The sequence below is a fragment of the Molossus molossus genome, unplaced genomic scaffold (genome assembly GCF_014108415.1).
Source record: "Molossus molossus isolate mMolMol1 unplaced genomic scaffold, mMolMol1.p scaffold_m16_p_18, whole genome shotgun sequence".
NCBI lineage: Eukaryota > Metazoa > Chordata > Mammalia > Chiroptera > Molossidae > Molossus > Molossus molossus.
The window spans coordinates 29,540,927-29,568,580 of NW_023425353.1; the positions used below are offsets into that span (position 1 = coordinate 29,540,927).

Sequence of the window (27,654 nt, forward strand, 5' to 3'; positions counted from 1 at the left end):
TGCTCTGGACATGACACCCAGAACACCTGCCCCTTGAAGTATTTGCCTATGCCTAAATGCATGTAAACTATCTCCAAAAGGGAAAAGAGGTGGTTGCTTTACTGCCTAAAACAGTAAACCAATCTTGTTTGTTTCTTGCATTACTTTTCCCAAAAGTCAATCAGCATCACTGTTAGCCTTTTACATGGGTTATCCCAAATGATAATACTTAAAAAATATCCCTTGCCCAGCTGGTGTGGCTCACTAGCTGAGCACTGACCCATGCATCAAGAAGTCACTGGTTCGATTCCTGGTCAGGGCACATGCCCAGGTTGTGGGTCAAATCCCCAGTGAAAGGCATGCAGGAGGCAGCCAATTGATATTCTTTCTCATCAATGTTTCTGTCTGTCTCTCCTTCTCCCTTTCCCTCTCTCTAAAAACAATAAAAGGCTCTGTAGCTCAGGGGTTAGAGCACTAGTCTCATAAAATCAATAAAAAAAAAATAGCCTGACCACTGTGGCTCAGTGGTTAGAGTATCAGTCTGTGCACTAAAGGGTCTTTGGTTCAATTGCCAGCAAGTACCTGGGTTGTAGGTTCGATCCCTGGCCCTGGTTGGGACATGTGATGGAAGCAACCAATTGATGTGTATTTCTCTCCCTCCCTCCCCTTCCATTCCCTTAAAAAAAAAAAAATCAATGAAAAAAATATCCCCAGGTGAGGATTAAACAAACAAAAAACACCTGCCAGCTTTTTTTTTTTTTTTATCCTCACCTGAGGACATTTTTCCATTTTTTGTTCAGATAGAGTGGGAGGGAGAGAGAGAGAGAGAGAGAGCGAGAACCATCGTCATGAAAGGGACACATCCAGTGGCTGCCACACACACGACCCAACCAGGGCCGGGGGCAAACTACAACTGAGGTACATGCCCTTAGCGGGAATGGAACTCGGGTCTCTTTGGACCGCAGGCTGACGCTCTAACCACTGAGCCAAACCGGCCAGGGCCTGCCAGTTTCTTAATAGAGGGTATTAGAAAAAAGCAGCAACAGCAGCAAAATATGTACATACTCTATTCATTTTCACAAGAATACAAGGGTTTCCACTGGAGTAGCCGAAGTCAGGATCATTCACCCCACTGCATGCTTGAAGTAAATCAAGAGGAAACTGACATGCTTCGTAAACTGGACCACTCTGTTCAAAGAGTACTCCATCACCACAGACTCTGAGATTCTTCTTCTTCTGTTCTTCTAAAGCATATGCTAAAAAGGAAACGTGTGCATAGATCAGACACAAAAGATCTTAATCACAACCAGGAATCTAACCTTTTGGCTGAGACATCTCTATAATAAAAGATAGCTTAACAGGAGAAAAACAAAAGTTTAACAACATGTATACCTCCTGTATACATGGGAAAGACCCAGGAAAACTGAGTAATTAGCCAAGATGGCTGAAGCTAAAACCTTCAGCTGAAGACAAAAGACGTTGGGTTGGGGTGTCAGTTAGGGGAGGTTATCTGGAGAAGCACAGTGAACAAGGGTAAGGGTGCTGTGCAGGTTTGCATCTCTGTCTTCTGCACTGATAAGAGCGTCCAGAGATAAGTTCAACCCCCTTACAAATGGAGATGGTCCGTACAAATATAAAAGTCTTTTACCAAGGGCAACTGCTAGGTGGTTTTCAGAGCTGCTCCTATGGCTGCTGTTTGTTAACACATTGCGTTACCGCTCACGAGTTTTCTCATGTTTCACTCACCATCTGTTAAGGACCGCTCACGAGTTTTCTCGTTTTTCACGGTCCATCCATTATGGACCTTAGATGTCAACACACTGTCTTGTCCACATCGAATGAAGTGATCTCATTGGTGGAAACCGTGCAGGTCAAACTATGAAAAACTATATAATTGCAGGAACCCAAAAGCATCGCAGTTACATTGTATCACATTTTTGACCGCTCACGAACTAACTGTTTTCCTGCCCAAACGTTGCGGACTGTGCATGAGTTAACTCGGTTTGCACTTGCATTAGCTATTTCAGTTTTTAAACTCAGGGTAATATAGGATTATTGTATTTGGGACTCTTCACCCTGAGGGTCGAAGTTCAAAAAAACAGCACACCATTCTGTATTCTTGAAGTAGCTGGGGAAAGGATATCTGCTGGTTCAAATGAGTGCAGCTCAGAGCCTAATGTGCAGTTTGCCCAAAAATGTGCAGTCCCTGGTATATGTCTTAGAGATTTCTATGCGGTACGCAATGTGTTAAAATTAACCAGCCTAAAATAATCCCTATGCCAGAGACATTTTGAGGTGACAAGTTCTGTTCTCCTACAGTTCCTAGGCTACAAACCTGTATGGCACTTTGCTGTACTGAACACTGTTGGCAACTGTAATACAATGGTATTTGTGTAATGCCTTGCAATAAAGCCTTATGATGGCTACCATGTTGCTACACGATAGGAATTTTTCAGCTCCATTCTAATTTCATGGGACTAGTATGTTAATGCAGTTAACATTTGAACCATCGTTATGTGGCACATGACTGTGTATGACAAAAGTGAGTTCTAATGGAAAGGGTAGTAAAGCAGATCCAGGGAGGTGACCAAGTATTCCAGCGCTAATTAGTTCTGCTGAAAACCTGTCTTCAGCACCACCTGGCTGCTCAGGTGAAAGGGTCTAAGGAAAAGTTTCATCAGGAATTTTATGGCTTCTCCATTCACAATTTATGACAAATAGACTTCGAGGCAATGGTTTTAGCATACTGGCAAGAGTAAATAAGGAATAAGGATCAATTAAGAAGGGAAACTGGGATGAGGGGCTAGGATAAAAGGGCCAGTGGATTGAAAGTCCCAGTGACGCGGAAGAATAGTGAGGGAAGCAAACAGATTAGGCTGGAAGGTGGTGGCAGGAAAGCCTCGGGCAGTGGTTTTGGCAATGGCGTCCTACATGCTCTGAGGATGGCTGTAGGTGTGTGGCTGGAGAAGAGGCGAGGCAATCAAGAACCAGAGGCCAAGGCATTTGAGATTATTCATGTGAATGTTCATACCATGGAATGAGGACAAGCAAAACCTGAGAACAAACTGGCTGAGGAGGGAAAGCTTTATTCCTGGTAATTCCAAAAAACTCAAAACTGATAGATTTTCTTTTCTTTTCTTTTCTTTTCTTTTCTTTTCTGATAAACAACATTCCTAGACCCTACACAAGATGCAAAAGATCCAAGTACTTAGAGGTATTATTTTATATAATACAATTTTATTCTACAACTCAAATACTTTCCATTTTAATGCAGATATAAATGTTATATCTCCATGAACTTCCTCATGTATTTCTTACAGAATTAAAAAATCAAAGCAACCACTTGTTAGGCTTTGACCCCTAGTGTCTTTTTTAAAAAATATATATGTATTTTTTTCTTTTTTTTTTATCCTCAGCTGAGGACATTTTCCCATTTTTTGTTCAGGTAGAGTGGGAGGGAGAGAGAAAAACAGAGAGAGAGAGAAATATCGACGTGAAAGGGACACATCGAGTGGCTGCCACCCGCACGACCAACCAGGGCCGGGGACAAACTGCATCCAAGGTACGCACCCTTAGCGGGAACCGAACCCGGGTCTCTCAGGACCGCAGGCTGACGCTCTAACCACTGAACCAAACTGGCCAGGGCTGTATTTTTTTTCTTTATTGATGTTAGAGAGAGAGGAAGGGAGAGGGAGATAGAGACAGAAACACTGATGAGAGAGAACACTGATCGGCTGCCTCCTGCATGCCCCCCACTGGGGATCAGGCCCACAACCTGGGCATGTGCCCTGACCGGTAATTGAACTGCGACCTCTTGGTGCATAGGTCGACACTCAACCACTGAGCCACACCAGCTGGGCCCCTATGTCTTTCCATAAGTTTGAATATTAGAATATAAGCCCTGGCTGGTTAGGGCGTAGGACCACAGACCAAAGATTTGCAGGTCCATCCTGGTCAAGGGCACGTACCTTGGTTGCGATTGATCCCGGGCCCTGGTTGGGGTCATGTGGAAGGCAACCAATCGATGTGTCTCTCTCACATTGATGTTTCTCTCCCTTCCTCCCTCTCACTCAATTTGAAGATGAATGGGAAAATATCCTAGGGTGAGGATTAAAAAAAGAATATAAAATCTTGCAAGTCCTCTTAGTTAACTATGTTTGACAGGAAGAAAAAAAATAAATAAATAAACTCTAAGAATGATGTTCCCAATGTAATCATAATTTCGTACTAGTTCCCATAATAATTGAAACCGTTTACCTTACTCTAAGAAAACACACTTACGCTTTAGAAACTTCTTAAGGTCGTCAATGTACCCTTTATAGGAGTCTGGATCAGACATGCTGAATGAATATTCCAACGCTGACACTGGTTTTGGAAAAACCATAAGTCCTATAAAGAGAAAGGGGAAAATTAATTGTAGTAAATTCCTTCTCTCATTCCTCTTACCCCTAAAAGGCAGATTCAGTAAACTGCATGGAAATTTGTGTTCACAGGTAGGTTGAAATTATCAAGAACTTCCCACTTCTGACTACGAAGGTCGACAGCTACAATGAAGAGAATCCTAAATCCTCAAAATCACTTCACACCAATTAGAAACCTCCCTAAATCTGACTGGCTACAGCTAATTATAATTTCTCTGTTCTTTAAAAGATGCAAGTTTTACTTTGTCATTTCTATTTTAATTTTTCTATCAAATATTTTTAGGTTCTGCCAATCTGCCATTAATATATGGAGAAAAATTTTAGCACATCAAATCTAAGCACTTTGTCATTCAAATTTTAGCTGTATGGAAACTTTCATAAAGCTTACCTTATTCAGTGAAAGAGGACTATACAATTTTAACTCTATGGTTCAATATTATTCCTTTAATAATAACACTACTCTGTAAAATGTTTTCTCATACTGAATTTGGAGTATAACCAATAATTTCATATCAGGAGTCAACACCCATATGTATAGAACATGTTGCATGAGTTTATTAACAGAAAATGTAAGCATATTTATCTGTAAGTAATGTATTCAGGATTCCAACTTTAATATAAGCTTTCCTCATTTAAAAAACTTTATATCTAGATTATTAATTCAGTCTTGAAAAGTCTTAAAACAATCCTAAAATTTTCACTGGCCTCTAAACATTCCCCTAGCAAAGTTGTTAGAGATGATATTCCTGCCTTGCATTAATTGGAAAATATAGAAATAGTAAGTATTGTTTTAGTTTTCATTAGAATTGCTGCCCATAGACATCTATTTCTTTTTAAGTCAGATCCAGCTTTTTAAAAACTCTACATACTTGCCAATGTTGAATTGCATGGCTCTTGAGTTAAACTAGATCCACTGCTACCCAAATATGATGAAACACTATTCCTAAATGACTGAGCAAATCTATGCTGCATAAGGCACAAATGAGCCCCATGATCAAACTCCCCATTCACCTATAACAACATAAGCAGATCACTTGAGTTTGGATGATCCCATGTGCCTATTTTTTCTTAACCAATCCACCCACAGCAAAATTACTATAAAAATCAATAGTAACTTCTGATTAAAAAAAATTTTTTTTCTTTATTGATTTCAGAGAGAGAGAGAGAGGAAGGAAGAGGGAGAGAAGAGACAGAAACATCCATGAGAGAGAACATCGACTGACTGCCTCCTGCATGGCCCCCACTGGGGATCAGGCCCACAACCTGGGCATGTGCCATGACTGGGAATTGAACCGGCGACCTCTTCTTGCAGGGGTCGACGCTCAACCACTGAACCACACCAGCCAGGCTAACTATGATTTTTTTAAAATAAAGTATTTAATGTAGTGTGGACAAAAAAGGGGAGCTAATAAATCTAACCAAAAGGAACCTCACAGAGTGATCTGATTATAAACACATAACTGGGCAGGTCATGGTGGCTAGTCCAGCCTCAGGCCTCTAATTTCCCTAGTATAAGTTTATCTTTGCCTTAAGCAAGTCCTATTCATTGTCCCTGTGCATTTAGTTCACACATATTTCAAATGCCTCTTTTTCAGACCCCTCAGGAAGGTAACCACCCTTAAGAGAGCAGATAATTGTGTTAGCAATTTTGTTAACTACCCCCTGTAATCCAGTCCCCAGAGCTCTGCTTTCTCTCCCCTTCCTGTAACCTTCCTTACATTCCCTCCTTAAACTGCAGACTGTCCTTCTGGGGAGCATCTGAGATCTTGCTTCCTAGCAATGTCATCATTTTGGCTCAAACAAACTATTCTTAAAATTCTCTACAGGTTTGGACATTTCTTAGGTCGACAGTAGAAATAAAACCTCTGACCATCCAATGTATGAAAGGACGATCTGTGTATGTCTGAGTTTGTTTTTCTTAAGGTTTATAGCAAGAATGAGATATATTATACTGCAAGCAAAATGTAATGGTCACAGCAGCTTGCCTGTAACTATAAAAACACCTAACTTTTAAGAAAAACCCAAAATAAAACATGCAGATTTCTAAATTAATTTAAAGAAAAACAGAAATATATCTATGCTATATTTAAAAACTGCATTCCTTACATGATTAATTTCTAACCAAATTTTAAAAAATAATTCAATTTACAAAAGCTCTGTATGAACATGCAAAACTGAATTTCTGATACCAGTTATTTCTGAGACTGCATAGCAATGACCTTGGAGCCCTAGTTCCTGATATTTAACAGCTCATTTGAAATTCTTAAGTAAAAACTTCAAAGCAGGAGAGTGCAGTACAGCTGCGTTTTTGACATAGTAGACTCCAAATAAAGGTCTTAGCTTACCCCAAACCAAGAACCTCAATTGAATGTGAGGACCACAATAACTCCTATCTCTTTCCAATTTAAACCCCTAGGGTATGAGTGTGTGTGTGTCTGTAGGGGTGTGGACAGGCAGTATGTGTTTGTGTTAATATACATAAAAATATGCACACCAACTTGAAACTAGCATTTATTTTACTGGGTACGAACACATTGAAATGATGGTCACGGTTTTAAAAAAAAAACAACTTAGAAGATACAAGTAGAAGAAAAACAAAAATTGCCCATAATCACTTTATGAAGAGAAATTCATGTTTAACAAACTAATGTATATTTATATAATATTACATATACATATGAATGTATATGCATATACATTTCTTTATTTAAAGTAATGATACAGTCGGACTGGTGTGGCTCAGTGGTTGAGCATCGACCCATGCACCAAGAGATTGCCAGTTCGATTCCCAGTCAGGGCACATGCCCAGGTTGTGCGCCTGATCCCCAGTGGAGAGGCATGGTGGAGGCAGCCAATCAATGTTCTTTCTCATTGATGTTTCTATCTGTCTCTCCCTCTCTCTAAAATCAATAAAGGAAAAAAAAATTAAAGTAATGATACATTAAGTACTACAATACACTTGGTAAATAATTTTAAGGAACTCAGTTTAAAACTGTGTATTTAGCCCTGGTCGGTTTTGCTCAGTGGTTAGAGCATCGGTCTGTGTCCAGAGAGACCCGGGTTCGGTTCCCACTAAGGGCACGTACCTCGGTTGCAGTTTGTCCCCGGCCCTGATTGGGTCGTGTGGGTGGCAACCGCTCAATGTGTCCCTTTCACGTCAATGTTTCTCTCTCTCTCTCTCCCTCCCACTCTATCTAAACAAAATATCGAAAAATGTCCTTGAGTGAGGATAAAAAACAAACTGTCTATTTAGCATCATCCCATGGACTGAGAGGTCCTGGTTCGATTCCTGGTCAGGGCACATGCCTGGGTTTCGGGCTCGATGCCCAGTCGGGGGCATGCAGGAGGCAGTCAACTGATATTTCTCTCTCACATCCATGTTTCTCTCTCTCTCTCTAAAAAACAAAACAATAAAAAACAAAAAAATGTGTACTTAAAACATATTAAACATAATTTACTGCTTATATTAATCATGCAATTATAAATAGTTTAATATTTCTGAAATAGATCAGATTGTGTTCAATGGTAATTAACTGACAACTTTAGCAAGAAAAATAATTATCTTAGAATTAGTCTAGGTTGAAAGAAAATAGCTACAATGAGAGATGAGGAAAAATTAGCACGGAGCTAATTTGATATTTGGTCAAATACACTGAAAGGATTAAGAATTATTCATGACATTTAGACAAATAGTAGCTTCAAACAAAGGAAAAGCCTTTAGAACAAACTATTCTAAGAGAAAATAGGTGAGGAAACTGGTTCAGTTTGGCTGCTGACATGGCTCAGAAGTCTGTGCAGTGAGCAAGGATCTACAGGGTTCCTTCCTGTCTTGGCACCACTGCCATTTTGAACTGAGTAATTCTTTGTTGTGGCGGGTTGTCCTGTGCACCGTAGGATGTTTATTTAGCAACATGCTTGGCCTCTACTCACAGTGGCACCGCTTAGGTGTGACAACCAAAAAGGTGTTCTCCAGACATGACCGAATGGCCCTCCCCAAGTCCCCGCTGGATAAGAACCACTGCTCCAGATAGAAACTCCCTGCTAGATCCCCACCTTCCCTGCCACCCAGATCCCACTCCTCCATGTGAAGCCTTCCATCTCTGTTATCTCCACAAGTTCACATTTTGGGGAATATACACAGGGTTTCTGGCACTTAATTATCTTCTATAAAAATTTCCGGCACCTCGAAGACAATGAAGGCAGAGCTGGCACTCAAAGACTGTTGCAGCTCTGGCCAGGTGGCTTAGTTGGTTAGAGCACCATCCCAATATACCAAGATTGTGGGTTCGATCCCCAGTCAGGATACATACAGAAACCAACCAACGAATGCATAAATAAGTGAAACAACAAATCAATGTTTCTCTCCCTCTCTAAAATAAATCAATAAAAGTAAAAGTCTCAATAAATAAATAAATAAATACCAGGGAGCCAACAATGTGATTTAAATAATGTTTCAGTTAAGGTTTTTTCTGCACTAAAGTATCCTGGAGACTTTTTCCTTTTAAGATTATTAATAAAGTAGAATTAAACACACCAAAGAATATATTCATTTTATTTTCTATTACTGTATCATTATTTAGTATTTCTTACCACTTCCATACTAAGCAATTAAAAACCACGAAACATGTATTTTACAAGACCAAGACTCTAACCTGAGCTAGAGTTGAAGTATATACTTTATAAGTAAATTAACTCAGGATACAGTGAAACTACTATACTATTCATAAAAGCCATTCATACCTATATTCACCAAATTTGGCTTCACTATAATTCTCAATATTCATTTCTGCTTACTCCTGGCAAAGGACAAAAGACTTATCAGCCCAAGTCTTTGTATCAGTATGTAAACACTAAAGGCCTTTATATCAGTATGTAAATATTAAAGGTCTTTCTATCACTGTGTAAATATTAAACAACAAACAAAAATCAAAACTTTCTCATTACTTAAGGCCAAGGTTGAACTACCTTTTATCTGCTATGTAAAACATTTACGATGAAGAGATAAAAGCCATGACAACTGCAAGTGCATTACCTGGACTAGAAATCTGGTCACGATATTTTGGAACCTCATCATTCAGAGTCTGAAGCATAACCCACATTGTGAATGTGAAGAGTGCAGCCAGGAACCCATAGAAGACAAGGTAGAAGAGCAAGATCAAACCTGCAAAAGAAAATAAAATTTGTGAAATGTGGAGATACATATATTGTGTGCGTGCATGTCCAGATTAAAAAACAAACCAACACTGCAAGGCCAGGATTCCAAGCTTTGCCATGCACACAGCCAAATATTTCCATATTTAGAATATGAATTTGCCCAAGCAAGCAGTATTGCAGCAGGCAGCACCCACCCATACTGTGACCCCTCAACTCCACTAATACTTCCAAGCACAAGTAGCTTCTACAGAGCATACTCTGGCTCAAGGTCAGAGCTTTAAATTCCAGCACATAAGGAGTGTTTCCTAAATTGGACTTGATGCCCTCTAGAAAGATAAAAGGCAATATTAGGCGAAACAAACCCAATCTGTACATGTTTCTCTAAGTAGCAAATAGAAAAGAACTAGTACATCAACCCCTTATTTCATACAGTAATTACGTACATAAATTTAAATGTTAAAAAGTGAGTGGATTTATAGAATAGCCAGAAAATGTGCAGAAAGGCAAATCATGAAGATGGTATTCAATGAATAAAGTTTAGGAAACACTGGAGGAGTGGAAAGCTCATGCGAAAGTGAAGAGGACAAGACCAGAAACAAGCAGCCCAACCAATGGAACTTCACTACTCTACTGCTGAGCACAAAGCAAGAGCTGGCAGGTCCAAGTCTCAACGCCAAGGGCTTAACTTTTTTCCTTCACAATCTGAAAATGCTATGATAACTCTATCCTAAGCCAGTGACTTATTTTGAGAACATCTAAAAGTAATTATTTTTCTCAAATGTTTATATCTGAAGTTCTAACATCAGATGTGGTTACCATCACAATTACATGTTACAATATTAAAGTCACACATTTATACTTAAACATCTAAAAATGAATCAAAGAATACTGAACAAATCTCAGCTATAACAATAGTGAAGAACACTGAGTTGAATTAACATCAGCTTTATTTCCCACTCTTAACCTGTTTTGTTTCCTCACTCTATTCCTAGCAGAGGGGCTGGAGCAGGGGTCCTAACCTAGAATCTATAGACCTCCTCACCCCCACTCCCCAGCAAGAGTTAACTTCAGCACTTCTGAAGTTTTCTGTAATAATCTATTTCTAAATATATCCCCCCTGCCCTGAATAGCTCTACAACATTTTTCTGATTTTCAAAAGACCCTATGACCCCAAAACAGACTGTGGCAAAAATTAGGTAACTTTTATTTCTTAACTGCCGGCCAGGGAAGGTTTTTCAAGTAACAGGGAAATAGTTAAAGCAATTTCATTTTAGTTTAGACTAGCATTCCCCCATCCCCACCCTGCCCCAATTACCAGGAGGCCAAAATAGGGAGTGAGAGGACAGAAGGAAGAAAGGAGAAGAGCATGTCACCTTCAGACAGCATCACTTCCCTATCACATACAGGGATCCTGTTGCAGAAAAAAAAGGGAAGACCAATCTCAATGAAGTGATCAGTGAACTATAAAAGGAAAAGAAACATATACAAAGCCCAAAAGCTAGTGTAATGACATACAGGAAAGAAGTCTTTCAGATCTATCTAGATGTTTGTTGGATCTATGGATAAAACCCACCACACAGCAGGCAGAGTGGACAAAAACATAAATGTAATGAGTGCAGGCTATGTTCCAATAAAATCTCATACAGGCAGATAAAGACCGTAGTAGTTTGTCAACCAATTCAGTAGATATTAAACTGGAGAAGTTCGAAACAAAAGTGCTGAGTTTAATTTATTTAGCACTGTTTTTAAGTCACCTCAAATATTTTTTTTATCATACCATTTTCGAAACCTGATTTTAAACTTCCAGAAAAAATACTGTAAATGAAATTTATAAACATGGTTACAAAGCAAATAAACATATAGCAGACATGAACAAGCTGTATCCAAATACGGTTTCTAAAGAACCATTACACAATGAAAAAAATTTTCAAACTTCCTATAAAAAGTTCAAAAAATAGATACACAAATCAATAGCCGTGTCCCAAATTTGATGTCATAAACTAGCATATTAAGTTTGAATATAAGGAGTATACAAACAAGTAAGTAATTTCCAGCACTGAAGTGAGTTTTCCCTACTTGATAAAATAAAAATCCTTTTGCCAAGAGACCAAAACTTAACATTTAAAAACTAAAATTAATTTCACTTATTAATCTCATACATGCAAGGATGGCAACACATTCTCCTCTCCCCTACTAAAAACAAACAAAAACCCACCAGAAAAAAACAAACACAAATTGTAAATTGCTACTTTTATAGGGGTAAACTTGCAATTAGATACTCAGATGCAATTTCCTGATGGACTTAACACAATGACAAAGATCAAACTGGGGGCATCCTAGGTTAGTAATGGGTAGTGAAGATGGAACCCGTTTAATGTGCCATTTGTGCCTCAGTGCAAGTTACTGTGAGCAAGAAACAATAAATGAAGCCTAAATCATGCTTACTATATTACTAATGTTCCCCAGCTTAAAATCCTTCAAGAATTTCCCTACATCCATTAACCAACTAAAGAAACATGGACTAGCCCTGGCTGGTTTGGCTCAGCAGTTAGAACATCGGCCCGCGGACCAGAGAGTCCTGGGTTCGGTTCCCGATAAGGGCACGTACCTCAGTTGCAGTTTGTCCCCGGCCCCAGTTGGGGTTGTGAGAGTGGCAACCAGTCGATGTGTCTCTCTCACATCGATGTTTCTCTCTCTTTCTCCCTCCCGCTCTATCTGAAGATGAATACTAAAATGTCCTCGGGTGAAGATTTAAAAAAAACAACATGAACTAAAATGCTGAAGAAACATCAATATTTTAAACAGTCTGAAGTCAACAGAATCATAACCATAGAATCATAACTCAAAATTAAATACCCAAAAGTTTCATGCTGTAATTAAACTGTTGTTCTAATGGTGTAGAGGCAAAATAATCCTACCTCTACATTTTCACTCTCAGATTTAAGGGAACCTAAGAGAACTTTCAAATGACTAAAAATTTCTGCCCCTCTCTAACAGGAATTGGCCCTCCTCCTCCTCCCTCTCTTCCTTTCTGTTCCTTGGGAAACCAGTTTTCAAATTCTCTTCCTTTCTCTGCTCTTACTTTGATTCAGGGGATGAGTGGCGAGGACAGATGCAGCTGGAGGCCATGCAGTAGAGTGGTTAAAAATGCATGGGCTCTGCTAGTCAGACTTAGGCTCAGATGCTGGCCTGACCACTTTGCAGCTGGAATGTTGGGCAAGTATTTTTACGCCAAATTGGAACATAAAAAAAGGATAATAGTAATATCTAATTATTCACATTACTGCATTACAGAAAGAAAAAAGTAAAAAGATTTGATGACACAAAAGCAAAACTCTTCAGAGGAAAAAGGTCAACAAACTAGAAAGATTTTTGGAATGATGCTGCAACTAGGCTTTAAGGCTAAACTTAAGGTTTAAAATTTAATCAACTGCATTTTACTCTCAAAAATGTTTCAACAAGTAAGGTTTGATTCGTGTGGACTCTTAAGCAGCAAAAAATTTTGCCAAGGTTTACCCTATGTCATCCATGGGAAAGAGAAATAGGTTGTGTCCAGTCACTTTGTTTCAACCTCAACTAGATAGGTGTCTGACCATTAAGTTTTGGCATCAATAGCCCTAGCCAGTTTGGCTCAGCAGTTAGAATGCTGGCCTGCGGACCAGAGAGTCCTGTGTTTGGTTGCAGCTAAGGGCATGTACCTCGGTTGCAGTTTGTCCCCAGCCCTGGCTGGGGTCGTGTGGGTGGCAACCATTTGATGTGTCTCTCTCACATTGATGTTTCTCTCTCTCTCTTCCTCACCCCCTCCCGCTCAGTCTGAAGATAAATGCAAAAAAAGTCCTCGGGTGAGGATAAAAAAAAAGTTTTGGCACCAACCACCTGGAGTAACAGGAAGTAGCTGATTGATGTATCTCTCTCACACTAATGTTTCTATCTCTCTCTCTCTAAAAAATCAATTAAAAACACATTTAAAAAATTTTTTTAAAGAAATTATACTTAAAAAAAAAAAAATCAATTATATATATGCCTGGCTGGTATGGCTCAGTGGTTGAATGTTGACCCATGCAGCACAAGGTGCTGGTTCAGCCCTGGCTGGTTTGGCTTAGAGGTTAGAGCACTGGCCCGCAGACCAATGAGTTTCGGGTTTGATTCTGGTCAAGAGCATATACCTCAGTTGCAGTTTGTCCTCGGCCTTGGTTGGGGTTGTGCGGGAGGCAACCAGTCGATGAGTCCCTCTCACATTGATGTTTCTCTCTCCTTCCCTTCCAGTCTATCTGAAGATAAATGGAAAAATTCCTGGTCAGAGCACATGCCCTGGTTTTGGACTCGATCCTCAGTGGGGAGTGTGCGGGAGGTGGCTGATCGATGGTTCTCTCATTGATGTTTCTCTCTCTCTAAAAAATCAATAAAAATGAAAAAGGGGGAGGGGGGGACACTTGTAATACATTCAACAAGAGAAGTTTAAAAAAATCAATAAAAACATAGTTTTAAAAAAATCAATTATATGGACAAGTACAAGTTTAAAATCCTCTGTATATTTGAATTTTTAAAAATAACTTTTTATTGAGGTATAATTCACATTCTATTCACCCATGAGTGGAAATACTAGGTCATATGGTAACGATGTTTAACCTTTTTGAGTAAGTGCCAGACTCTTTTCCAAAGCAGTGAACCATTCTACATTTCCACCAGCACGGTTCCAATTTCTCCATATCCTCACCACCACCTTTTACTGTCTTTTTGTTGTTGTTGTTGCTGTTGTTAATACTCATCTGAGCATATTTTTCCACTGATTTTTAGAAAAAGTAGAAGGGAGAGAGGGAGGGAGAGAAACATGATGTGAGAGAGACACATCAATTGGTTGCCTCCTACATGACCCCAACAGAGGCCGGGGATCGATCCTAAAACCCAGGTATGTGCCCTTGATCAGAAATCAAACCCATGACTCTCTGGTCCATGGGCAGACGCTTTAACCACTGAGCCAAACCTGCCAGGGCTCTTACCGTCTTTTTATACAGCTCATCTAGTGGGTATGATCTCATTTCCCTAATGGCTAATGAGTGAATAGCCAATAATGATGTTATTGGCTATTTGTATCTTCTCTGAATAATTGTCTATTCAGATCTTTGGCCCGTTTTTAATTTGGGTTATTTATTTGTATACTTGAGTTCTAAGAGTTCTTTACATATTATAGATACAAGCCTCTTACCGGATATAAGATGTACAATTATTTTCTCTTTTTCTGTGGGTTGTCTTTTTACTTTCATGATAGTGTCCTTTAATGTCCAATTCATCTATTTAATTTTTTGGTTACTTGTGCTTTTGCTGTCATATCAAAGATACCACTGCCTAATTCAAAGTCATGAAGACTCGGTGCATGGGTCCACACTCAACCGCTGAGGCACACCAGCCGGGCCCTTGTCATGGAGACTTGTATCTATCTTTTCTTCTAAGAATTTTATAGTTCTAGCTCTTAATTTTCTTAAAACTAACGAGCATGTATTATTTTTATAAAAATATATGTATATATACACATGCACTCAAGTTTTATATATTTATTAAAATTATGGTGGTAAGAAAATATTAAACAAGATTAAATAACCTGCTCGATACTAACATAACAGTAAGAGAAGCACCCAGACCAGTACCTCTCTGGGTGGTACCTGGCCTGGCTTTCCCTGGAAGCTCAAGTTGTTACCTTTTGTAATTAAAACTCCCATTCTCTGACAAATGTATCATTCAAGCATTCTGTGTTACTCAAGGTGATAGAAATTTGCATACAATAAAATTTCCTTTTCTGCAAGAGTTCAGTTATCATAAGTGACAGACATATAAATCAAGAATTACAGGTATCAAGTGTGCGGGGGGGGGGGGGGCACGACAGAATTAACTGTCTCTAGCAGGGAGAAGAGGGAAAGGGATTTCATCAGAGAAGGCCTCCCAGAAATAGGTGAGTTGGCTTACCAAAGATGTATTAGGAGCTGTATATCTAATACAAAATAATATTGAATGTAAACTGTAATTTAAAATTATAAAGGGATGGTTTTAAAATTTATTTACTTATTAATTTTAGAGAGATAGAGTTAGGAGGAGGGGGGAGAGAGAGAGAGAGAGAGAAAAAAAAAAAACGCACTTTGATTTGTTGTTCCACTTATTTATGCATTCATTGGTTTATTCTTGTATGTATCCTGACTAGGGATGGGACCTGCAACCTTGGAGTAGCAGAATGGTGCTCCAACCAACTGAGCTACCCAACCTGAACAAAAAAATTAGCTTTCATACTTTTATTAAAATAAAAAACGTAGTAGATAAACTCAACTGGAGAAGAGCTAAATTAAAAAATCCAGTTACTTAAGGAAATAAAAATGGCAAGCCAAAGACTGGAAAAATTTTTTTATAAAACATGTAACCAACAAAGAACTTACAAGCATCCAGAATATATGAAGAACTCTTACAACACACATTTTTTTAAAAATGGGCAAAAGCTTTTGAACAGAAACTTCACCAAGATGTAAGGAAGGGAAAAATATGCTAATGAAAAGGTGCTCAATATCACTAATCATCAAGAAAGGCCAAATGAAAACCACCCTGAGTCACCACTGCACGTTTACCAGAATGCCAGACATTTCAAAGACCGTCTATACTAAGTGATGGCCCAGGAGAGGAGCAACTGAAACTCTCATACTCTCCTGGTGGAAATGTGCCAAAACAAAACACAAAACCATTGTGCAAAATAGTTTGACAATTTTTTTTGAAAAATGGGTAAGATGTGCCTATGATGGGATCCAGCCAATACATTCCTAGATAGCTCATCAAGAAAAATGAAAGCACATGTTCAGAGAAATACTCACAGTTGCTTTATTTTTTCATTAAAAATTTTTTTTCCTTTTCTTTATTGATTTTAGAGAGAGAGAGAGAGGAAGGGAGAGGGAGAGCTAAAAACATTGATGAGAAAGAACATCAACTGGCTGCTTCCTGCATGACCCCCCCCCCACACTGGGGATTGGGCCCACAATCTGGGCATGTGCCGGGACCGGGAGTCAAACCAGTGACCTCTTGGTGCATGGGTCGATGTTCAACTACTAAGCCACACAGGGCTGGGCTATTTTTAATCACTAAAAACTGTAAACAACTCAAATGCACAGATGAATAAACTGTGCTATATACATACAATGGAATACTATTCATGAGGTATTTTTCTTTTTTTTTTAATCCTCACCAGAGGACATTTTTGCATTTATCTTCAGAAAGAGCGGGAGGGAGGGGGGTGGAGGAGAGAGAGAGAGAGAAACATTGATGTGAGAGAGACAGACCGAGTGGTTACCACCCACATGACACCAACCAGGGCTGGGGACAAACTGCAACACAAGTACGTGCCCCTAGCTGGAACCGAACCCAGGACTCTCTGGTCCACGGGCCAACACTCTAACCGCTGAGCCAAACTGGCCAGGGCTCATGAGCTATTTTTTAAAATAATTATAATGAAAGAAGTCAGCCCACTCCCTTCCCAGAGTACACACTACATGATTCCATGTATTTAAAATTTAAGAAAGCAAAACCAGAGTGTAAAAAGCAGATCTATTTTTGCCTAGAGACTTGGGAGATAGAGGGAGATGGATTTCAAAGAACAAGAGAAAATTTTTGGGGTGACAAATATATTCATTATCTTTTTAAAATTTGATTTTATTTTTCTTTATTAATTTTAGAGAGAGGAAGGGAGAATGAGAGAGAGATAGAAACATCGATGAGAGAGAACATCGACTGGCTGCTTCCTGCATACCCCCCCACTGGGAATTGGGCCCACCACCTGTGCATGTGCCCTGACTGGGAATTGAACCAATGACCTCTTGGTGCATGGTATGACACTCAACCACTGAGCCACACCAGCTGGGCAATGTTCATTATCTTGATTATAGTTTCATTGAGTACAGTGTGTGTATGTACATATATGTGAGTGCACATCAAAACTCAAGTTGTAGCCTGGCCAGTATGGCTCAGTGGTTGAGCGTCAACCCATGCACCAAGAAGTCACTGGTTCGATTTCTGATCAGGGCACATGCCCAGGTTGTGGGCCCAATCCCCAGTGGGGGGCATGCAGGAGGCAGCTAATCAATGTTCTCTCTCATCGATGTTTCTAGCTCTCTTTCTCTCCCTAAATATCAATAAAGAAAAAAATAAAAAACTCAAGTTGTACACTTTAAATACAGACTGTATGTCTGTACGTCAATTATACTTCAATAAAGCTGTTGGAAAAAAAACCCAAAACTTGGAAGAGCTAACTTAGGGAACTGACCAGACAAAGAAAAAAAATCAGTGACTGAAAGATCAAGCCAAGGTATTCCACAACACTGGGCAAAACAGCAGAGAGGGAGTGCATGTATGGAAATGTTGAGACATGAAGGACAGAACTAGAATACCAAACAAATCTAATAGGAATTCCATCAGAAAAGAGGAGGAGGAAGAATGCTTAAAGAAATAAATTCTGGCCCTGGCTGGTTTGGCTCAGCGGTTAGAGCGTCGACCTGCGGTACAGAGAGACCCGGGTTCGGTTCCCGCTGAGGGCGCGTACCTCGGTTGCAGTTTGTCCCCGGCCCTGGTTGGTCGTGCGGGTGGCAGCCACTCGATGTGTCCCTTCACATCGATGTTTCTCTCTCTCTCTCTCTCTTCCTCTCTCCCTCCCACTCTATCTGAACAAAAAATGGAAAAATGTCCTTGAGTGAGGATAAAAAAAAAAAAAAAAAAAAAAAGAAATAAATTCTGTGTCTAGATTGGCAAAGACTGAAAAATACTGGAAAACACAAACAGGTGAAATTTCAGAACAACAAAAGTATAGAGAAAATTTCTTAAACCGTCTAAAACGATAAAACAGGTTACCTAAGGCAGAGATCCAAAATATCAGATCTCATTAAGCAAAAACAAAACAATATGTTCCAAACCGAGGAAAAATGATTGTGAATGAAAATATCAATCAACCAAGAAAACAAAAGAATGTTTCCAGACATATAAGGGCTCAGAATTACCGTCCTCAAAGAACTGGTCATGTAATAAAAACAAACAGAAAACAGCAATAGAAAAGAACTGCTAACAACCCAGCATCCTCAAACAAAAGCAAGGGAGAAATAAAATACATAATGGAAAACTGTAAGTAATAACTGAAAATGAATCAAATAGATCTCAAAACCCTAAGTGGAAAAAAGTAACCTCAAAATGATACATACCACTTGCTTAAATTTAAAACACTCAAGAGTTACAGAATTCTAGAAATACATGTATACAGTGGGTTTTTGTTTTATTAATCTTCACCTGAGGATATTTTTCTATTTATCTTCAGATAGAGTGGAAGGGGGGTGGGGAGGGAGCGGGGGGAGGGGGGGGGAGAGAGAGAGAGAGAGAGAGAGAGAGAGAGAGAGAGAGAGAGAGAGAGAAAGAGAAACATCAACTGGTTGCTTACCACACAACTCGAACTGGGGCCAGGGATAAACCGCAACCTGGGTACATGCCCTTGGCCGGAACTGAACCCACAACTCATTGGTCTGCGGGCTGACACGCTACTGCTGAGCCAACCCGGCCAGGGCTATACAGTGTTTTTGTTTAATTTTTTTCCCCTTTTATTGATTTGAGAGAGAGAGAAGTATGAGGGAGAGAGAGAGTAACATTTATGAGATAGAAACATCAATAAGAGAGAACATCGACTGGCCGCCTCCTGCATGCCCTCCACTGGGGATGGAACCAGTGACCACTTGGTGCATGGGTAGATGCTCAACCAGTGAGCCACACCAGCCGGACTATACAGTGTTTTTAATGGACCAGAAACATACAAAAAAATTCATAAATAGTGATCACCTCTGAACAAGGGAGGAAGGGATTGGAACTTCTATCCTAATCAGATCTAAGGAATAATTTACACACTATAACTTTCATTGATTTCAACTGCATAATTCCAATGAATGTTGACTGTTGTTATAACCTGTGAAACCACCACACTAAAAATACAGAACCTTTCCATCACCTCCCAAAAGATTCCTTGTGACCCTTTGCAACCCCTACATCCATCTCATTATCACTATATTAGTTTGTATTTTACATAAAGTTAAATTTATAAATAAACTAAATTCCCCAAACAGTAAACAGAAATAATTTAGTAGTCAAATAATAATCCACTAATTTCTGTTTATAGAAGAAAACCTAAGACTAAAACACAATGGCTGAAAATAAAATGGCTCAAAAATAAATGGAGGTGTGGTATTTTTACTGTAAGCAAACTAGAATTCAAGTCAAAAAGCATTAACAAGGTGAAGATATTTTGTATCAATAAAACATAATAAAAATCAAGACACAGCATAATAGCCACGAACCTTCATAATGCTAAATGCTTAAAATATATAAAACAAAAGTAGAATAACAAAATTCATCACAATCGTGAGTAGAGATTTTAACATACCTCTTAAAGAGTTCCACAGATCCAGCAAACAATATCAAAAGGACAGTATTTTTAAAACACAGCATTGATCTAATATATGTAGAACATTGTAATCATCAAATTGACAATGGCTTAAATTACAAACAAAAACAACAACAAACTAAGGCTGCATTCTCTAAATCCAAAGCAAATATATTACAAAGCAACAAACAAACAAACCCTTCTAAATAATCTTTGGGTTAAAAAGGCAATAAAACTTGATATTCGAAATTCAAAACAATAATGTAGTCAGAGCAGAACACAAAGGAAAATCCATAGTCTTACATGCACTCACCAAAAAACAAGTAAGAATAATACAAAAGCCAGGATTTTTAATTCAAGACTAAAATAAATTCAAGGAAAGAGAGAGATGTAAGATAAAAGCAAAAAAAATGCAAATGCAAATGCAAAAAAAATCATTTAATGATTGATAAAACTAGTTTTTGCCCAGCCAGTATGGCTCAGTGGATTGAGCGTCCTCCCACAGACTGAGAGGTCCTGGTTTGACTTCCAGTTAGGGTACATGCCCAGGTTACAGGTTTGATCTGATCCTCTCATCAATGTTTCTCTCTCTCTCAAATCAATAAAAACATATTTTTTAAAAACCACGTTTTCGCCCTGGCCAGTTTGGCTCAGCGGTTAGAGCGTCGGCCTGCGGTCCAGAGAGACCTGGGTTCGGTTCCCGCTAAGGGCACGTACTTCGGTTGCAGTTTGTCCCTGGCCCTGGTTGGTCGTGCGGGTGGCAGCCACTTGATGTGTCCCTTTCACGTCGATGTTTCTCTCTCTCTCTCTTCCTTTCTCCCGCTCCCACTCTATCTGAACAAAATATGGAAAAATATCCTCGAGTGAGGATAAAAAAAAAAAGAGAAAAAAATAAAAATTAGCCCTGGCCAGTTTGGCTCAGCGGTTAGAACGTCGGCCTGCGGTCCGGAGGGACCCGGGTTCGGTTCCCGCTAAGGGCACATACTTCGGTTGCAGTTTGTCCCCGGCCCTGGTTGGTCGTGCGGGTGGCAGCCATTCGATGTGTCCCTTTCACGTCGATGTTTCTCTCTCTCTCTCCCTTCCTCTCTCTCCCTCCCATTCTATCTGTACAAAAAAATGGAAAAATATCCTCGGGTGAGGATAAAAAAATAAATAAATAAAAAATAAAAATTACGTTTTCAATAAATTTGAAAACAGATGAAATATATGATTTTTTAAGAAAAGCATTTTCAAATCAGAAGATTTTATAAAAAATAAAACAGAGCTCTAACCTAAAAGAGACACCAGTCCAAATGTGGTTCTCACTTAGTTGGTTCTCCCAATTTCCAAGGAAAACTCTTTTTCTACACATAAACTATCCTTTCTGTATGTTCCATTAGTTACCTAAGTGGTTTTTATAAAGCTAGTACTATCCAGATACCAAAAGTGAATAGCACTCACAAACTTCACACATTTATTTCAAACACTTACACAGAGCTTACATAATATAGTGTGATGACACAGGCTGGAGGTACAGATCAACAAAACATAATATCCAGGAAGGAATCCATATAAAATGAAGTTTTACATGTAATAAAGTTGGCAATTCTAATCAGTGAGGAAATGATGGATTATTCAATATATTTGGGGGCAAATGATTAGGAACAGCCCATAAGAGATTGTTAAATTTGCCCTGGCTGGTTTGGCTCAACAGTTAAAGCGTCCATCCACAGAACAAAGGGTCTTGGGTTAGATTTCCAGTCAATGGCATGTTCCTGGGATTCAGATTCCATCCCTAACCCCGTTGGAGTTGTGAGGGAGGCAACCAATTGATGTGTCTCTCTTACATCAATGTTTTTCTCTCTCTCTCCCCCACCTCCTTCCATTCTATCTAAAAATATCAATGGAAAAATAGGCTCTGGGATTTGATGGGAAAATTCTGCCTTCGCAATTCTGCCAAACCAGCTTGGGGGAATAACTCAGCACAGAGCTGCTGGTGTCTGCCTTCTCAGCTTGCTCCTCAGAGCCCCGAATCCCAGACTCTCCTCAAGCAGCTCTAGTCCACTCAGCTCTTACTCTGCCAGAGCCCAAGAGGACATCGACCTTGACAGCGAAAGACCAAGGGAACCTTTGTGACTACATCCATAACAAAAGAATAGGAAGCATTCCTGAAGCCGGAGAAATGATACAATGATAATGGCAGCTATCCTTTCCTGGGGGCTTACTATGGGACAGGCACATATTAAGCTCTTCTCAGAGGTTTCCCCTCTTGAATCTCACAGCCACTTTATGAGAAGACCCTGGGCTCATCACTGTGATGAAAACAAATATGAATAATAATTCCTGATGCCTGATTTCAAGGAGCTTCGGGACTAGTAGCAAAGACAACCAATAATTAGAGAAATACAGAGGAAAAGCTAAGGAACACAATACGGAAACAGGGCCCAGAGAAAAATGAATTAATGAAGCCTCTCCAAAGCTCTGAATGAAGAATGTGATAATGACCATCTGTGGTCTGGCCTGCCCAGTGCTCTTCTACACACACAGTCCAACCCTTTCTTTTGGAGAATTCCATCTCTGTGAAACTTATCTTGCTGTTTAAATAGAGATGGCACTACTCCCTGGCTTTAGTGGGGCCTCAACTTCAACCAGGGAGAACATCCTTCTGGGCATTGTAATTAATTATGAGGAGGGCCCTTGACCAACACCAGATCAAATAGACACTCTTGAACCTCTTGCTCACATTGTTGGGAGAGAGATCATTTCCTTCTGTTGGACTGCTAAACTGGCAGAATGCATACTCAGAACTGCTGGAGGCCATCTTGCTACCACAGAAAGAGAGCCTGCCAGAGAGGAAGCCAACAAAAAGGAAAGCAGAGCCAGGGATGGATAATTCCTGATGACACCATGAGTATCTGGATCCAGCCATACTTGAACCCAGAACTACTTGGATGTTTGTTATATGAACAAATAAAGTCTTTTTTTTTCTTCTGTTGTTCAAAAAAAAAATCTTCAGGTGAGGATTAACAACAACAACAAAAAAGATTGTTGTTTAAAACAAGTACAATTTTTAAAATAAAAGAATTAAGAGACAAAAGAGAGCAAAGCGGGACTGAAAATAAATGCAAACTCAGTAAATATAAATATATGCTAAGGTACAGTTTTTAAAAAAATTAGAAATTAAACCAGATACTAGCATCCCGTCAAACTGACATCATTTTTTAAAGAGTGATAATGTCCAATGTTCAGAAAGTTGAACCCTGGCTGTTCTGGCTCAGCAGTTAGAATGTCGGCCTGTGGTCCAGAGAGACCTGGGTTCGGTTCCCACTAAGGGCACCTACCTCGGTTGCAGTTTGTTCCTGCCCCTGGATGGATCGTGCGGGAGGCGGCCACTCAATGTGTCCCTTTCACGTCGCTGTTTTTCTCTCACTCTCTCTTCCTCTTTCCCTCCCACTCTATCTGAACAAAAAGGGGAAAAAAATGTCCTCGGGTGAGGATAAAAAAAAAAAAAGTTACAGAGAAATAGGCTTCTATCTACTGCTGGTGGGAGTATAAATTGGTACAGTTTTTTTAGAGGACACACTATATAATAAAAATAAGCATATACTACAGCCTGCTGATTCCATTCTCAGTATCAACCCTAAATAGTTGCATACTGAAGAAATTTTAAGAGAAAAATTGGAAGTAATCTAAATATTCATCACAAAAAAACAAATGTATTTTGGATATATATCTCTACATTATGGAATATTACACAAAGATCCAAAGGAATAAGATAAATCTATTTTTACTGACATGGAAACATGGCCAAAACATATTAGAAAAAAAAGAAAAGCAAATTCTAAAACACACATTTTTCCTATTACTCGTGTAAAAATAGAAAAGAAAATTACTTATTCCTATATATTACACACACACACACACACACACACAAATGCACTGAAAAAGGACTGGTAAGAAAACTGATAAACAATCATTATCTGAAGGAAAGACTCCACAATTGGATTGGTGGGAGACAATCAAGAGAAACATGAATGTATTCATGTATTCTTTTTTCTTCAAGATTCAGTTAGGAATATTTACAAATACACAAGAGTTGAATGAAATGTAAACACCCATAAACCCATCTAGATTCTCTATTATACTTATTTCATATTTATTCACCATCAATCTATTTTTTATGCATTTCAAGTTGCAGATGTTAGGAGACTTCACCTCTAAACACTTTAGCACACACATTAACTAAAATTGAGAGGAAAAAAATTACATTAATGAAATATACAAATCTCCAATGTGCCAATAGATGGCTTCTGACAAATGCATTAAGTTATGATTCAAACCCCTACCAAGATAAATTCTCTCATGCCTCTCCCCAGTCAATCCCCATGCCCACTGCCCCAGAGGCAAACACCAATCTGGGCTTTTTTCCATCAATAGGTGTTACTTGTTTTAGAATTTTGTAAGTGAAATTATATAGTATGTAGTCTCTTCTACAAAGCGTCTTTTACACTAAACCTAACTGTGAGATTCATCCAGGTTTTGTGTTATCTGTAATTAGTTCCTTTTTACTGTTTAGTATTCTATTGTGTGGACATACTAGTTTGTCTATTCTTCTGTTGATGGATACTTGGGCTGTTTCCAGTTTGGAGCTACTATGTACATTCTTGTACAAGTATTTTTGTGGACATATGTTTTCATTTTTCTTGGGTAGAAACCTAGGAGTAGAACTGCTGGGTCATGGGGTAGGGGTATATTCACTTTTTTTTTTTTTTTTTGATATCTTGTTCAGATAGAGTGGGAGGGAGAGAGAAAGAAACATCGACGTGAAAGGGGTACATCGAGTGGTTACCACTCACATGACCCAACCAGGGCCGGGGACAAACTGCAACCAAGGTACGTGCCCTTAGCGGAAACCGAACCCAGGTCTCTCCAGACTGCAGGCCAACGCTCTAACCGCTGAGCCAAACCAGCCAGGGAGTATATTCACTTTTGTATGAAACTGCCAGACCTTTACCCAAAGTGGATACACCAAGTATTACATTTTAAAAAGTTATCACAGTTAATTAACAGCGGTTACCGAGGGAGGAAGCTAAGGATGACAGTAGACTTATTGATTATTCACATCTGCATTGTAAAAATTCAAACAATGGTGTTACTTTTATTATATGAAAAGAACAAAGCCAAGAGTCCATATTCTACATAAGACCAGTTCGGGTTTCTCAAGTCAGCCCAGACCACTAATTCCTAAGTTCTAGAGTAGAGGTCAGCAAACCATGGTTGCTGCCTCTTTTTGTAAATAAAATATTGAGAAACAGGTGGGCTCATTAGTTTACATAGTGTCTGTGGCCACGTTCAAGCTACAATAGCAGAGCTGAGTAGTTGCCCCAGGCTGGCAAAGTCTAAAATAATATCTGGTCCTTTAAAGAAAAAGCTTGCTGCCTCTTGTTCCAAAGCATTTACATAGGTTATATTTTTCATTTCAAAGTGACATTTGAATCTGCCTCATGCAACTTTACTCTTTAAATCCTCACCGGAGGACATTTTTACATTTATCTTCAGAGACAGTGGGAGGGAGGGAGGGAGGGAGGAAGAGAGAGAGAGAGAAGCATCCATACGAGAGAGACACATTGAATGGTTGCCACCCACACGATCCCAATTGGGGTTGGGAACAAACTGCAACCCTTAGCGGGAACTGAACCCGGGACTCTCCGGTCTGTGGGTCAATGCTATAACTGCTGGGCCAAACCAGCCAGGGCACTTTTCTCTTACAGAGAAAATTAAGACCAAGAGATTTTATTTTATTTTTTATTTATTTTTATTTTTGTTACAGATGTTTCTCCTTTCCCCCCCACTGACACCCTCCACCCAATCCCGCCCCCCCCCCAACATTGTTGTCTATGTCCATGGTTACGCATACATGCATACAAGTTCTGTGGTTTATCTCACCCTCCCACCCCCCTCTTCTGAGGTTTGTCAGTCTGTACTCTACTTCTATGTCTCTGGGTCTAATTTGTTCTTCAGCTTGTTCACTGTATTCCACAAAGAAGTGAGATCATTTGATATTTGTCTTTCTCTGATTGGCTTGTTTCACTTAGGATAATACTCTCCAGAAGACCAAGAGATTTTAAATTAGTTAGCTAAGCTGAGATAGAGATGTAGAACAAGAATTTAGGTCTAGCCCTGGCCAATTTGACTCAGTGGTTGAGCATCGGCCTGTGGACCAGAGAGTCCCGGGTTCGGTTCCCGCTAGGGGCACGTACCACCAAAAAAAAAAAAAAAAATTTAGGTCTACATTCTGAGTCTTAGTTGGGTCATCTTCTTGGTATATTTGTGTACTTCTAAGATTCATAAGTAAAAATATATATATTTATGCCAACAGGCTCCCTTTTACTATGAAGCCCTATCTGGAAACTTCAAAATGAATGAGAAGTTTAGTGGGACAAAATCACCGTAAGCTAAGGGGAATTCTGCCTTTATGTGTACAAGTATCTCTATAAAAATAAGACTTTTAGTGCAGAGCTATACCAACTGACTCACAATATTCTCAGCTTTAGCCCAAACAACTGGTGAATCATAAACTGAAACTAATTAAATGACAATTTGCTCATCAAAGAAATAGTAAATGCTTATTATGTATTAGATGTTTAGGGATAGAAAATGCAGATGTAAATCCTACTGTGTGAGAACATCTAGTTAGTAGGAGCAATATATACAAGCAACTTTAATCCAGGATACAACATTTTAGGTGCTATAGGAGATAAATGTGGTATTATTTTCACCTGGGCATCATCAGGGAAGGCTTAGGACAGAGCTTACACTCAAGGTAAGTATGTGAGTAGGGAAGAATTTATGATGCAGAGAATGAAGAGCATGGGAAAAGAAATAAGCAGGGCATTCCAGACCAAGGGGCCTCACATACACCATTTAGCTATGACATGTAGTGTATGCGAAGTAAGGTGGGTCATGACAGGTTATAAGGTTGGAAACTGAGTTTTAACCAATAAGCCTGGAATGCCAAGCTGTCTGGTATGTATTTGAACCTGAAATCAGTGGGGATCCACAGTTTTGGGGTACAGGGAATAGCATGATCAAAGCTGTAGCCTTAGAAATAATCCTACAACAGTGAGGTTACACTGGTTTAGGTCACAATGATTACAACGAATTCCTTGGATCTTTCTGGGGATGCATCAGGAGTTAAGAGTCCACCTTCCTAGAGTCAACACTATACTTTTTAAAAAGCTGGAGAGCCAATGGTCTATGTTAACTTGGAACAACTTTGAAAAAGTTACAAAAGCTCTTTATCTGGTGCTTTAAGATTTTTAATCAGAGAATTTGTAAGAAAAGGCACGACTAGATCTTGGTAAAGGGACAGAGTTTGGTGGGAGTATTAAGGGCTAAGAAATTTCAAACAGGCGGTTAGCATTATGAAGCCAGGCAGATGAATATCCCTGGCTCTCCAAATGTGTGCTTTAACAAAATTGGGGGAGGGAGGAGTGTGGGTGTGAAGGGTCAGTAGGTCAGATGTATGGACATAGAACTGGCATAATTTGGCCAGGTTTTGAGCCCAGATGACAAAGAGTAGCAGCACTATTTTAAAAAACTGCAAATATAGGAGCAACTCAGAACTCAGTGGAGGAAGGAGAAAGAGCTCCATTTATGAGGTGACATACAAGGTACTAGAGT

At 39.3% G+C, this 27,654-nt stretch overlaps 1 protein-coding gene across 2 annotated transcripts in view; it reads right to left on the minus strand.

Annotated features, from left to right (window-relative positions):
* ATP1B3 (ATPase Na+/K+ transporting subunit beta 3) overlaps positions 1-27,654 on the minus strand; it is a 43,237-nt gene that overhangs the window by 8,737 nt on the left and 6,846 nt on the right. For both annotated transcript variants that reach the window (XM_036266481.1, XM_036266482.1), the window contains 3 exons: positions 9,433-9,561; positions 4,261-4,368; positions 1,045-1,235 (listed from right to left, as the gene is read on the minus strand). In XM_036266481.1, the coding sequence (XP_036122374.1) occupies positions 1,045-1,235; positions 4,261-4,368; positions 9,433-9,561 (428 nt within the window). The remainder of the gene's footprint in view (positions 1-1,044; positions 1,236-4,260; positions 4,369-9,432; positions 9,562-27,654) is intronic.